A 15,556-nucleotide genomic window follows, 5' to 3' on the forward strand; every position below is an offset into this window, starting at 1 on the left:
GTGCGCGTTTCACGTCATTCACCTTTAACTCACCTGTGCTCATGCACACATATACGTACAATCGACCGAACACTCTTCGAAACATAAGAGAATGCCCGTGCTCACCTAAACGTGTCTCGCTGTACGTATATATGAAAATAACTTTAGAACCACTTTTCTCCAAGTTTCTAGTTACTGCGCGCTTATCTGAAGAAAATACGAATGAAGGAAATCCTATTATTGGAAATTGTGTTCTTCATAAAGAGCAATAAAGCTCGCTATAAAAAAAGTGACTAACTGATACAATGTGAATTTATTTTCGGTAGTTGAAAGTGCGATTGTCTTGTCACTTTTCATGTAATTCCTAATTAACGAACACCCAAAGAAAAAGACATAATGGTAGCAATTATAAATATAGATAACGATTATACAAGGTTTATTTGTGGAATTAATTCACACAGTTGAATAAACTATTTTATAATTACTATAACTATAAAACAGTTTATTCAACATTTTTTACGTATATATACATTAATTCCGCAAATGAAACTTATATAATTGTCAACTTTATAGTCGCTACCGTTATTTTTCTCTGAGTAAATGGCATGCCTCGTTCTAAATATTCTGATATTTTTCATTTTTCGCAGAGGAAGTTCTGCATGTTCTATAAATATCCGTAATCTGTAACTCTCGTTATCTCCGGTTAATTAAAGAAACAGAACGTGTTGAACATTGCCCTTGAAAACGACTTTTTAAGACTGGTTGTTTTCTAAATGATCGAAACACATGAGAGTATCGAGACGCATAGCCAGGAGGTGTATGCAACGCGAGCGTTCAACAACACAGACGCAACAATGCGTTCCTTCTGTGAATACGCTATAATTAATCGTGCCCTCGCGGCCACAATGGCGGCAGGGAGAGCCTGAACAACTCTCGGTGCTGCACTATAGCGCCGAAAAAAATATCTCATGACCGCATTATGTTGTTGAGCCCGGGTAATCCTTATCACGGCCATGTTACGTATTATGGAATTCGTTTAATTAAAGCCCATCTCGTTTCTCATCGCGCGCCTTCTGCATCTGCATCGCGCGCTGGAACTCCTAGCAGGCTCGCGTGTTTATAGATAATTTGAACTCGCAATCTGGAAGACCACTATTCGCATCTTTCATAATCCCCCCGCGCGTCCAGGTAGATTAGTTCGGTTATGTCGCTACTTATCGTGGAAAATCTCCTAACGATATTGCTCTTCGTTATGATAAGATAGATGCGAAATCCGCAAACCACCGCGTGTGTTAATCTATCTCGCGTAATGTGAAAATATCAAGTCTCTCATATATGATACTTGTGCAATTTACCATCTGGACGATCACTTTAAACCGCGCGAATACAAATCATCCTACACTGTAAGTTATCAAATATTTTTTTTTTTCAGTTTTGCTACTTCTGCTTTATAGAAATATTCTATATCCGGAATCGCATTGAAGCTTAGATCAACTTTCTAACGTGTGCAATCTATTAAAATAATACTTAATATTTTGTATAAGATATTAAAATAATAGAAGCATCAATTGCTATTTTTTATGAGACAACAAACATAATAAGAAGACTGAAGTTTTCTATCATTATTAGTGACTAATAATAGGTGACATGATAACCTATAAGTGACAATAGCATGCAAATTAGAAGTTTTTTATAATGATTATATTTCATAATTATTGCATTCTAAGCGTTTATCAAGCGTCATGTAATCATCAAATTTACATCAAGAAATGTTCGCGAATAAAGATCAGGTTTCAATGCAAAAAATGAAAGTACAAAATAATGATCGCATCCGTCCCGTATAACCGGCTTAACTTCGCTTGACGCGTTTAAGCGAGAAGAACGCATGTCGTCCGAAAAACGCACACGCAAAATTTCCGAAGAGATTTTCGAGCCGATCGATCGACGTCGCTTAACGATCGTGGGAATTCACGCGACTGGATTCTTGCAAATTTCTCTCGAGCTGGACTCCCTTTTACAATATCTTTCTGTATTAGGATAGCTCGCACGGGATTCGACGGACGTCCCAGAACGATCATAAGGATGGCCCTGGGCCCGCCCTGGTCGGACGTACCGCATGTTCGGACCATGGGATATATAAATTATACATGTAAATATACGAGCGGCCAGCTCGAGAGATCGAATTGTGAGATATCGAGATGTGTTGGCGATTCCCGCACCTTTCTCTCCCTTCATAGATCCCTCCTTGCCCCTCAAACCTGAGTTCGCACACATATGCGCATGCAGGCAAAAATTCACGCACTACATGTCGAATGTTTCTGTCGTTCTTCGCGAATCACGACTTGGGACATTACCTTTATCCTATGCATGTTTCATTGGTGATGTCGATTTCGATTATGAATTACAAAGATCTTAAGAATTCTACGAATTGGAACACATACGTACATTTTATCTTTTTTCATTAAAAAAATTAGCACAAACAGAATCAGTGATATAAAAGTATTTTCCCTGTCGATAAGCTATAAGTACAGTTCAATTAAATCACTATTTTCTCAGATTGAAGTACTAGTTGGAATATATATATATATATATATACAGAAATGAAAACTTAATAACTTTTACTCTTCTGTTAATATTCATTTTGATTAATCTTTATTTTTAACACGCAATGATTTCGGATATTTTTCACTTTTTTCATATTTTTCACCTAAGAATAAAATTGAAGTCATGTTTAATTTTGAATTGCATATTAAAATGTGAGATCTGCTTTATTATCAGAGAATATATCCTTTATGCAAATAATGAGTAAAATTAGCATTGATATATATATATATATATATATATTCAACAACTATCAATAATTATGGAAATCATATGTGTTATTATTTATTTCACTACAAATGTCTTTTAAACATTTGTTCCTTATTTTACTTAGGAATAATATACTGGTGATTCTGAAAACGATATAAGCGAATACGGAAATATCAAAAGCTATTTTTTTCCTCTTTAAAATCATAATCATAACTCGGCAAATATATGCGAGGATATTAGTATAGACTATTAAAAAATTGGGAAATTAAAACTCTTATATTAATAATAAATTATCAATGTTTGAATTTCATATTGTTAAAAATAAAAGACATCTTTTTGTCGCGAGTTTTTTAAAAGAGTTTACTTAATTTCGCGAAATTTCATTATAAAAATGTTGCATTCTTGCAAACCAGTGCGAGATATGAAATTTCATCATAGGAATTGTATAGATTTGACGCGAGCGTCCTTGTATTGTCAACCTATGACCTAATCGCTCTAGTTTTATAATTATTCTTCTCAACGAGATATTTTAAAGCATTGTACTGCAATATTGCCGATCTTGACCGCGATCATTGATCCGTGCTATTAATTATTAGTTACCGCTAGCAATTCATTCCACGCGCATGCACGTATTGCAAGTGCCTTATATGTCGCAGCAAAGCCTGATTATGCACATATCTAGTTGTACTTTGAACACAGTCAATGTTAACATATCGAACGAGTCACTGTGCGTCTTAATTGAGACTTCAGGTATGAATGATGTGTGAGGGAAATCGTTGATCACTTTAATAATTATTCAGTCAGCAAACGAAAGTTGCAACGATTTCTTACGTAATGTATTGATGTAACGAATGCATGTATCTTACTTTAAATATTTCTACGGCTCCTGTAAATTTTATTAAATTCACGTATTGTATATATACATATTGTAAATTAAACGCGTAATTAAATTAGAGAGATATCCCGCCGTACGTGGCGGCAATCAATTGTATTAATATTAAGTAGCGCAAACAAAGTACCGGCCGCAATGAGATTCGATTGTGTAATAAAAACGATTAACCATTGAAAAATTTGAACCAAGAATCTATTTTTGCAAACAATTATCTAAGAAATATCTTGTTCAATTTCGATTTATTAACATAATAATGTGAAAAAGAAATAATTTCGTATTTTAATATAAATATATCGCGGAAAAATTTTATATCAATCGGCCGATACATTTTTCATGTGCGCTATACAAACGTTCCTGCGATTATTGTACAAATTATCGACAACGTGTATTGTGATGTAACGTTTCAACACGTCATCCAGAAAACACGAGAATTAGAAAAGAATGCTATTATATCTTATCTTATAATTTCAAAGTGTGAAAAGACGTGTTAAAGCGAAAGTAAAACATTTTGTAACTAGCATGAATTAATAGTTGGTACCCAATGTTGTATCACGAAACAGAATTTGTTGTAATCGTCATTACCTATAAGGATACATATGAAATTTAAATAATACATTCAATTTTATAAATTAATTTTAATACTTTTTTGTATATTATTTATTCTTTGATAATATTTTCTTTCGAATTTTGAACGCTAAAAAATTTTTTATATTATTTACATTGCAATCAAATTTACTCTTTGAAATAAATAATTCAGTAAAGAGAGAGGAAATTATCACAAAATTTTTCATTCAATAATTTATTTCAAAAAGATATGCGAAAATGCGTTGACATTCTTTATTTCATATGTATCTCGTTAATAACAGAACATTTAACGTTTCTTGTCTGAGAAAAAGTCACAACGAAAAGTTTAGAAGATGTAATATTATGAAATTTTATATATTGTGATAAAACTTGCCGATAGGTAGATACCGCATATGCGATCGGATTAGTTCGTGTATCGGATACTTCCGAAAAAAGTCAGTACATACATATGTCAGTGAAATATTATAAGCAAAGCGATATCACTGGTAGAAATCTAGTATCGATGAAAGGAAGATACACAGCGGATATTAAATTGATTTTCTTCTTCGCGATGTTATAGGTATCATTCGAGTTTTAATTTCACGCGAGAAGAGTCTATTCATAATCTTCGAAGATGAATGTAAATGTTGTTTCGATTGCCTATTCATGCACTGAGGAAGGCTCATGCTGGCAATCTTCCGCGGGTAGAAATTTCGAATCAATGTCTTATATACGTATGTGTGTGTACTTGTAACTTTCTTTCACTTCCGCTAAAACCTGCCATATTAACAAGATCATTAAGTTTTGTTAGAGTTTGCAAAAAATGCAAATATGTCGATCATTTTCTTGCGATTAAATTGCAAACGATCATAATTTTCAACGTCTTTTCGGGACGTCCGTCCCAATGTAAATTACGTATTTAGCACAAATTGTATAAAAGATCACAAATTGTAAAGAAACGCACTATTTTATTATTGTATATACTGTAATCTAAGATTATAATCGAAATTGTAATCTTCGAAATTTGGAATTGTACAGCACAAATAAAGAAATATTTCATGATACGTGTATCTACTTTCTTTCATAGTATCTGTTCCTAGCAATGAAAGATATTGATTAGAAAGATGAAATATAAATACAATTGTAAGCATATTTCTGCGAAACCGTGTATCGCAGGATCGTGCCTGTCCATTTCGAATGTTAGCGTTCCATTCGTTTGCTAAAAGAGAGAGAGAGAGAGAGAGAGAGAGAGAGAGAGAGAGAGAAAGAGAGAGACAAATCACAATGTTATATATATATCAAGACATTTTTTAATCATTTTTTAGCAAGAAATTATATCACTTTGTCAATTATTACTTAATCAATTACTTATTATCCAGTTAACTACTGAAAATAACATCAAAATTATTTCGTATACTCAACAACATAAATGTTATGTACCATCATGTGTTATATGTATCACATTTACATAAATAATTGACAAAATGATATAATTTCGTGCGAAAGTTATTTGATGTTATGTTTTAATTTGTGAGTGAGTAGTTACATTATTTTTTAAATTAATAAATTTAAAAAATTGTTTCTACGAATATTAAATACCTATATATTTATCTACAAAGATGTAGAAAACAAACTTTATTAATAATTAAGATATACACGATATAATTATCACACTTATTTTTCTGTATATCTTGAAGTTCATTAATTTTTATATTTATTTTATAAATAAATTATCGCGACTAACGTAGAAGTTGATTACAATTACAATATTACTATACGTATTTAAAAATTATTACATATATAGGTAATTACTATATATTTTAAAATATCTCTCATAGCTCAATTAATTCTATATGACCAATCTACGAAAAATAACTGGCAATCGAGCAACATACGATCGCACGAAAGTCACTTAATGAGACTGTCGCGCGTTTGTATTACACGCGATAATAGTGTATCCACGCAATATTTACAGTCGATCGATATTTCTCTCGATATTATTCGAACTAATCTAATATCAAAAATATTAGTAAAGTTCGAAGCACAGTAAATTGTTGCAGGATTGTTAAATTAATGTTGTTGTAAAAAGGATAGTTAAAAGTTTACGTAAGATGTACCTCGCATACTTGGCGATGATCGTGTATGTACCTTCCGGCATCGAGAGCGCAATAATAACGAATAATAGTGATCGTGTAGAGTTTGTTTTCGTTGCTTATCTTACTTTATGGTTGCTACGAACATTTCGCGAAACACTGCCGATGATACTTCGCCCGCAACAATGGCTTCTGCATACAAAACGCGGCAACGATTGCCGCGCGGCGAAAATTGACGTGAGAGACAATCAGTTTGTCGCTTTTCCATAAAAGCGAAAGAATAATTGGCTACTGCGTTAACTTTCGCCGCGCAGTAAGCTTTACCGCGTTCTGTCTACGAGAACCATCACTTTTAAAACTGTAACGGTCGCGAAAAATATTTAAACATTCCGTGATCCACCACATCACGCCACATATTGTGCGCCAGTGGTGCCAATCTGCCAATCCACTCCGCTTGCATGCTGACAGCGCCATCTGTCGGCGGCGTAGCGTAACTGATAGAGCCGCGAATTTTTGCACTGCTCTTTGCTTGTTCTCTCTCTCTCTCTCTCTCTTTCTCATTCTCCCATGTGCTCGAGAAGATTGTATTGAGGTTATGTTCTATTCACATGTTATTAGATAAAATTAATTTCTATATATCTTTTTAAATGATTGTCCTCATTAATTAATATTAATTAAATAAAAAATATATTAAACATTGAATTAATTAATAAATGCACTAGAGTGAAAACTTAACAATTTCTATATTTATGTAGCATTCAACTGTTTATTTATACTGTGTGTGCGTGTATGAGAACTAGTAAAGAAAGATAATAAAATAAATTATAATAAAACAATGAAATTTGTCACTGACTCTGTAGCACGTTGTGCTGCACGAATTGGTACGTTAAGTGGATTTGAAAGGTTGCCAAATGTTTCTTTTGAAACACCTTTACTTCTTATTTACACAAAGGTATGGGATAAAAAATTTTTCTGTCTTATAATTATGTATAATTTTTTTACAACATAATTTTTAGGGTGGCAGTGTACCACATTTGACAAAGGATATCTTTAAAACTCTAACAATGGAAGAGCAGCTACTATCTGTCTCACTTCCCTCAACCATATTAATGACTGATGCTATCAAAGAGCTAGACACTTCTTTTGCTGATTTTGTTAGTATGAAGGTATGACAGAAACAGAATTATTGAATTAACAATACGCGTTGAAGTTTCATTATATTGGTTATTGAAGAATTTAATTGCAGGAATATATAAATTTTTTATCAATACATGATTCTGCGTATACTACCAACTCTGGCTTTCATCAGTTAGATACTATTTCTGTCTGGTCCAGAACAGGAAGAATTGTCGTTTCGGCTAATAAATATATGGAAATTGTGCAAGCTTATAAACCAGATCTATATGTTGCTCTATGTGATGGAGATACAAATATTAATAGTCGTGCGAAACGAATATCAAAGGCAGTACTTCGAAGTAAAACTTTATTAGAACAATGTTTAGATATCCATTTGCAGTCGGATATTTTGAAATCGACAGGAATATTAGGACCAGTGGAGGGTGGTTATAACTTGCAAGCTAGGAAAGAATCCATAGATTATCTAAAAGATAAACCTTTGGCAGGATTTGTAATAGATGGATTACATAATAATGGACCAGATGTACAGAATATTTCATTAGAACAAATTAAACAAGTAGTACAATATACCATCGTAAGTATGTTTTTAATTAAAAAATTTATACAATTTATTCAAAGTATTTTAATACGCTGCAATTATGTTATAATATTTTATAGAATTTGTTGCCTATTGATAAAATGAGAATATCAATGGGTTGTTGGAATCCAGCTACTGTATTGGATCTTATTGAATTAGGAGTAGACGTGTTTGATTCGTCCTATCCTTACGTAATCACTGAACAATCACAGGCTTTAACTTTTCTGTGTGATCATGATTGCGAAAATAATCAACATGTATTGTCGATAGCAGAAAAGAGGCAAGATAAAAAACATTTCAAATAAATATATAATATAAAAATATATAAACATAATAATATATGCTTTCACATGTTTTTTTTTCCTAGATATGCAGATGACTTCTCCCCTATCTGTAAAAAATGCAAATGTCTTGCATGTCAAAATCATACAAGAGCATATATCCATCATTTGCATCATACCAAAGAAATGCTCGCTTTAGTACTTTTAATGATGTACGTATTTATAAATTATGGTTTAATCACTCTCGTGTATGATCAATTAACAATTAATAATGATTTCAGACACAATACTCATCATTATCTACAATTCTTCAACCTTATTCGCGATAGTATAAAAAATGGAACATTCAATCAACTTCAAACAAAAATTCGTCTAAAATATGAAGCTGTCAACTCTGAATCTGCTAAATTTATTACTGTATGAACATTATTTTTAATAAATTATTTTTTATCTTATATTCCTTGCGTTGTACACTGTACTTTATTTGGAAAAATTTTTTTGGTTTATTCGGGCAGAAAATTTGGATCGAGATAATTATAGGAAGAGTTACTAAAATTTTGTGGAAAATAATCTAAATCGTAACTTCTAGTACATAGTGGTGGTTTTATGGGAATTAATCTATGGGATGGATCGTGTAAGGGATTTTCTGCCTCCAATTGTGCTATTGCACAATCACCACATAGATCAATTCCGCTATGACATTCTGCACAATGCCATCTAGTACCCTTTAAAGGTTCCTCACACACTGTACACTGTAGAAAAATATCGTTGATAAGCAATAATTCTACATGTATAATTAGCTGTATAAAAAGAATACATACTTTGTATCCAACATGATTGTACATAGAAGAGTCCTGTGCCTTTTCAGCTTTCACTTGCCGCAACAAATTTAGCTGTCTTATCTCAGGACTATCATCACTTCCTCCATTCAGTGTATCATCCTCCTAAAAAGTATCGATATTAAAATGACTTTTTCTAATATCTATTTAATATTTTATATAAAGTAATAATACACAGTGCTTACAGATTCCTCTGCTACAGGCTGTTCCTTACTTTCATCTGATGTATTAAAAGAAATATCTTGATGTGGGAAGAAAGTCGAACGTTTAAATAAGAACTGATTGTTACGCTTATGAATTAAACCTTTCTTAACATCTACTTTTAGTTTAGGTCCTCTACCAGGTATGGGCAAACCTGCCCTCAAAAGCTTAATAAAGTACTTTTGAACTCTGCTGGATACTTGCTTGGGCGTTCGATTCCCTACAAAAAGAAGCAGTTGTAGTATCTTGCTTGCAACACAAGTTATCTCTATTCTATAATTACGTAAGCATAGATGTAACTGTAAGTGGTTGTAGTTGTAAGAATTGACCAATCAATTGAGTATGAGAAAATTGTGATGGGGGTATTGTTGTGGGGGATAATTCTTACAACTATAAGCACTTACAACTAGGCTTATATAATTGTAGAACGGTTTTATACCTAATGCATTTGCTATCTTGGTCCAACGTCTCATTTCCACTTCCTCTGGTGGATACTCGACTAAAAGTTCCTCGAGTCGTCTTTGCTCTTCCACTGTCCACAATTGATTGAAGGTCTCAGGTTTACTCTCATCGAAGGCACGACCTCTGACTAAGATCTACAAAATAAAATGACGAAATACAGAGTTTCTTTCCAAATATATACTCGATACATACCTTCTCATTTTCCTGTTCAATTTTTTTTGGTTGCATCTGAGGTAACACATGTCCATGTCGAGTTTGCGGCCTCATACGTCCATCTGACAATGCAATGCTGTATTGCGACCAGTCAATGTAGGGAATCTCTGGGATCTTCTGCGGACCAGGTAGTTCTGGAAGATCACCGTTTTGCAACTGCGCCACAAACGATATCGGATCCTTCAGTGCTTGGGCACGCACGGACATAAGCTTGTCCAAATCTTTTATGGCTTGAACTCTCTGAGCCTCAAGGATAACTATCGTTTTTAGGAAAGCGGTGTAGTCTTTGTTACCCTTCAGTGCCAAGTGATCAGATTCGAAGTAGAATTCGTTCTGTTCCTCATTTGAGTCATTCGAGACCTTCACTGTCTCGTCATTCATTTTTTATTTATTCGAACTTGTAATAAACAGAGATACCGTATAAAATACTTGTACAGATCTATAGACTTCTTCTTTACAAACACAATATTGCACAAAACACGCGCCGATTATAACTTAACCTCGCCTAACTTAACATTAGTCCCGAAGTCTGATCTCGACTCTCGACAGTCTCGACAGTTCTCGACTATTCCCGAGAGTCCCGAGATCTAGCGATCATAATTTGTAACTGACGAATATTTCTTGGATTATCCAAGGAAAAAATACTTCTAATTCCGTTCTAACTAAACGTCGTCTATTGAAAACTTTGTTTAATATATAAAAAACATAAATTTGAATACAATAAAACAAATATTGCTTTAAATAGAAACGTTTCGCGAATTTACAGATATAACTTATTATAAACTTCTAGAAATTATTTTTTATTTCATAATAAAATTATATAAAAATCAGAAGCGTTTTTATATAAGAATTGTTTTAATAATATTACTTTCATTATTAATTAAGTTATTATATTATTATAATAAATTAATTTAATACTGTTAAAATCTTACATTTTCACTTTAAATTTGCGATATTCAATTTGATTTAAGGGCGGTATTCGTAGTCGATTCTTATATTCAAGATCGTCTTAAGTACAGTCTTAAGATGTCATGAATCAATCAGAGGACCGTATTAGCTTCTTAAGGTATTACTTAATCTTGAAATAAGAACGCGCGGTCTATGACCGCTATACCGGTCTTAATTTATATTGACGCATATTGTGTAAAATAGATAATACGTAAAAAAATTAATATTTTTTAAATAATTTTATTAAATCTTTTCTCTTATATTAAAAATGCAAGAATTATATCATATATGAATTATCGCTATCAAATGCGACTGATATAATATGGCATAATTAAGTATAAATATCCTCGTCAATCACACACGATGTATTTAATATCTTTCGTATCAAGATTTAATTGATGTTTATCAAATTATCGTCTTAAACGAGTGTATTTTAACGAAATTGAGATAATTACGCAGAGATTGAAAAATAATTTTGTAAAACTTAGTTCCGTCACATAACACTGATATTTATATAAAATTGTGTATAGAAAATAATATAAATAATGTATAAAGATAACTATATGTATATATGTATAGGATGTAGTTATAGTATATAGGAAGTAGTATAGTCCTAACATTATGAGACAAAGTGATTATTCACTTAAAACGTAATAGTAGCTCTATCTAACAATATGAAGTAATCTCTCATATTACCTACTTCCATTCTTTCTGTATAATTCTGCTGTGTGGCGCAGAATTATACAGAAAAGTACAACAGTTACCAACAATTTCCACAGCCAAACCATTATTTTATAAAAATGCATTTAAAAAGTATAGGTACATCAACAATTTTATCAATGTTGTAAATATATTTCTCTTTAAAAAATTTATTTAACCTAGTAACAACGTATTTATTAGTTTTTAAGGAAACAGTTTGACACAAATTTTTAACAAAAAATATCGGCCATAATACATTTACTCAATCAAAACGTTTAAAGTATGAGATCCCAGATAGCAAAGCTTATCTCAACAAAATCGCACAAATCTGTAATTACTTATGATGCTGGCAACTTGCCGTAGATTTGTCTTCAATGATTTCGAATATACCGACTTTGTAGCAACATGCAGACAACAATGTGTATATGTATTGCCAGCAGTTTAACAGCAAGATAGCTACATCAATGTTATCTTGCGTTGTCGGCAATATGATAGCATTGGATGATGCTGCATTATTATGGCAACATGATGGCAATAGTATGAATTTTGATGATGACGATTTTAAAGTTGTCGGCAAATTGCTGGCTATTTGCTACTCCAAAAATCTGTTTTTTATTGCTGCACTCTGAACCGGTGCAATAAGTTGAAGTGAAACAAATATACGTTTGTTTCACTTCAACTTATTGTACTGTGACTACTAGTTCAGAAAGTGCAGCAATAAAAAACAGACCTCAAGTTATCATATGTGAAGGTTTCAAGTTGCCAACAAATGAGGACTCAGTTGCTGTAATTCTGGTAGCAACATATGCTTAGCAATGCATATTTAGCAAGCAACATGCCAATAACACAAGACAGACACGTTACTATCTGGGATATTGATCATTTTGCTTCAGTCGACAAAAAGATATAATGTTATATTAAGATATATTATTTTGCTGAGTTGCAAATATTTAAGCTGTGTTTCGATATGCACTGCCAATACTAAAAATCTATATAGGGTTCATTTTAATCTTATCACATAAAAATTTCAGAAATATAAAAATTTTCCAAGAAATATTCCAAATAAAAATTTTATGATACAACACACAGAAGAGGACATAAACGGATTTTGTTTGAAATGTTTTTTGGTAAAATTGCATATTTAAAAAAAATGCCTATAATTGATATCAGCTTGTACATCATCTGTAGTAATATGAACATATAATAATGTGCACTTTCATGTGCATAGACTTTACTGGCAGCGTACAACCGAACGCGCAATTAGTTGCATGAACGACATTGAACATTAGAAAGTCGGCAGTTTGAAAATAGAAATAGGAAGGATAACGAGTACTCATGCATCAACTCATTCTTGCCATGAAAAATCAATCTTTAAGCAATAGAAATTCGTTCTATATCAGAATCTTTTTTATAAATATAATAAAAAATATTATATATGTGCTCCGTATTCGAAACTTTTAGTCGTCATATAATTTTCCTATCTTTATTTCTTTTACTGACAAAATTTCAAGTAAAACATGACTACATGAATCATTGCCATTCTACGTGACCTTAATATAACAATAACACAACGGTATCTAATCGTCAAAAATGGTAACTATTATGTCGCGGAATGACACAGTTATAAAGATTATATTCCAAAATATCAAAAAGTAAAATAAAATTTCTATCTTATCTAATTATTTATAAATATAAAGGCCAACACTAGATTTTATTGCGAATCAAAACATAATGAACATTCGTTATTGCTAATTTAACAATGTGACACAAAATTATAAAGGTCATTTATATTATATATTTTATATCACATTGTTAAATTAGCAATAAATGAATGTTTATAAAGTTCTGATTTGCACAGATTTGCTAAGATCTAGCGTTGGCTTTTATATATATATGCTTTTTTATATTATATAATAAACTTTAACTTTTGATGACGAATGGAGAAAATAATTTTTTCTCCAATTTCTTCAAATGTATTACAAAATATAACATTTTTTTAAATGCTTTTTTAATCATTATGCTATGATTTTTTACTGTGTTATGATGATATATAATAAAATAAATAATGCTTTTTCAAATCTTTTTTCTGAAAACTTTTACGATCGCATCAGTAATCTGTCGCAAAAATTTGAAATGCTTGCACTTCTATTAGTACTTATCTGTTTGGTATTAAAAAAAAAATAGAAAATAAAAATTTTACTTCAATAAAATTTACTATACACGTAATTCGTGACAACTTCATAATAGATAAAATTCAATTGTCACGAAATTGTAATCATCGCGAATTTATTGTCATGAAGTTGTCACGAATTACTATCATTATTGAATGACGCTAATCTATGACGTACACCCAAGGACTTCGAGTCTTTCCCTCGGAAATTTTCACAAACTGAGAAATGACCACCTTTTTACATTAATGCTTGTAGTCCATGCGCGATTAACGACACGACTTACGTCTGCTTACAATTAAATTTGACGTAAAGACGAAATAACCTGAATTTTTGGAAGTTTCAAAAAAGTAAGGAAAGAATCGAAGTCCTTGGGTGTACAATCGCAATAATTATGCGCATAGTATATGTAAAAAAAGTAAAATCTTTATGTTGAATATGTTAACATTTTTTTGTAATGCCAAGGAAATAACTTTCAGAAATGCAGTCAGTTCAAATTGTTGCGGCAGAATACTGGCACGACGACAAATACAGGTTTTTAGAGAAAAGATTAAAAATACACTACTTACTTTAAATCGTCACTGAAAAAAAATCGTAGCGTATGATTAAAAAAGCATTTTAAATAGGTTTTACGACACAATTGAAGAAATTTACAGGAAAAATTGTATTTTCCCCGTGCGCGACAACACACACACACAAAGTTAAATTTCAATTTTTCAAAGCTTTAAACACAATGCGAAACAACAGCAATAGCGATAGTAATAGTTATGATAGAAACAGAGGAATCCAAGATTCGAAAATGCATAGGTATGTCAATGCATATATAGGAGAATCCAAAATAATGCAATAAATTTCCGCATTTAAATTGGTGCTATTTGTAGTAAAATCATAGCAGGAACATGAAGTTTCAAGCATTTGAAAGATGAAGTTTCAAGCTTTAAAACGCTTTTTTATATATTTCTCTGCGACGATTTTTTTCAAAAGTACGTAATTTGAATTTTGAATTTGCATCTTTTTAGCACCGACTTTAAGTGATTCTTTGATTTTTCAAGTGTATTTTCTAATCCCCTCAAAGCCCTTTTAACATATTTATGAACAGGTAGAGTTCCTTCTTCACTTTTGTATTAGGGCCCCAAAAACCCTTTGCACGATCCTGGTTCCAACCTTCTATCGGTTGCACGCACAGAAGCTTTAAAACGACTTGGTAGCTGATTAGATTTTACCGATTTACCTCGTAGAATTCGGACAAACAAATCATTTAACATAGTCCGGCTTATTCACGTAAGTGATAATCGCCAATTGTCAGAAAATAAATTTAACAAGTCAATGTTTAGCGTTTATGTAATGCCGATTTCTAGAGATTCGTTTATCTTCCGGGATAAAATCTGGTTGCATAAATTTGAAATCTGATAGATTTAATCAGAAAGGCATAAATCAGATAAGCATAAATCAAGAAAGGCATATAAATCAGAAAAGCATAAATCGAGTTGGGTAGTAACTACAATAGTTAATTAGTTAAAAGTTTAATAATAAAATTAAAAAGTTTAACTTTTAACTTGACATAATTTTAAATGAGTTAATTTTTAACTTCAACTGATTATTATGTTATATGTAAAATATATTAATTGTTTGTCTAAGTTAATATCTTATCTTTGAATGTCATTTCTTTTTTTTATATATAGAATTTTGAAC

The 15,556-nt window shown here is 31.7% G+C and overlaps 2 protein-coding genes across 2 annotated transcripts; one reads left to right on the forward strand and one right to left on the reverse strand.

The window, feature by feature from the left end:
- The first annotated feature begins 7,139 nt into the window (after positions 1–7,139).
- LOC108731207 (queuine tRNA-ribosyltransferase subunit QTRTD1 homolog) lies at positions 7,140–8,782 on the forward strand. The gene is made up of 6 exons (XM_018461407.1): positions 7,140–7,291; positions 7,356–7,505; positions 7,586–8,050; positions 8,134–8,333; positions 8,421–8,546; positions 8,616–8,782. The coding sequence occupies exons 1-6, from the start codon at positions 7,175–7,177 to the stop codon at positions 8,755–8,757; spliced, it is 1,200 nt and encodes a 399-aa protein (XP_018316909.1). The 5' UTR covers positions 7,140–7,174; the 3' UTR covers positions 8,758–8,782.
- Positions 8,783–8,802: 20 nt separating this feature from the next.
- On the reverse strand, positions 8,803–10,571 carry LOC108731208 (Ada2a-containing complex component 1). The gene is made up of 5 exons (XM_018461408.1): positions 10,029–10,571; positions 9,814–9,970; positions 9,359–9,594; positions 9,156–9,278; positions 8,803–9,086 (listed from the first exon to the last, which is right to left on the reverse strand). Exons 1-5 carry the CDS (start codon positions 10,428–10,430, stop codon positions 8,838–8,840), a joined length of 1,167 nt encoding a protein of 388 aa, XP_018316910.1. The 5' UTR covers positions 10,431–10,571; the 3' UTR covers positions 8,803–8,837.
- Positions 10,572–15,556: the final 4,985 nt, after the last annotated feature.

This window comes from Mycetomoellerius zeteki, unplaced genomic scaffold, assembly GCF_001594055.1.
Source record: "Mycetomoellerius zeteki isolate Tzet28-1 unplaced genomic scaffold, Tzet1.0 scaffold122, whole genome shotgun sequence".
Taxonomy (NCBI): Eukaryota; Metazoa; Arthropoda; class Insecta; order Hymenoptera; family Formicidae; genus Mycetomoellerius; species Mycetomoellerius zeteki.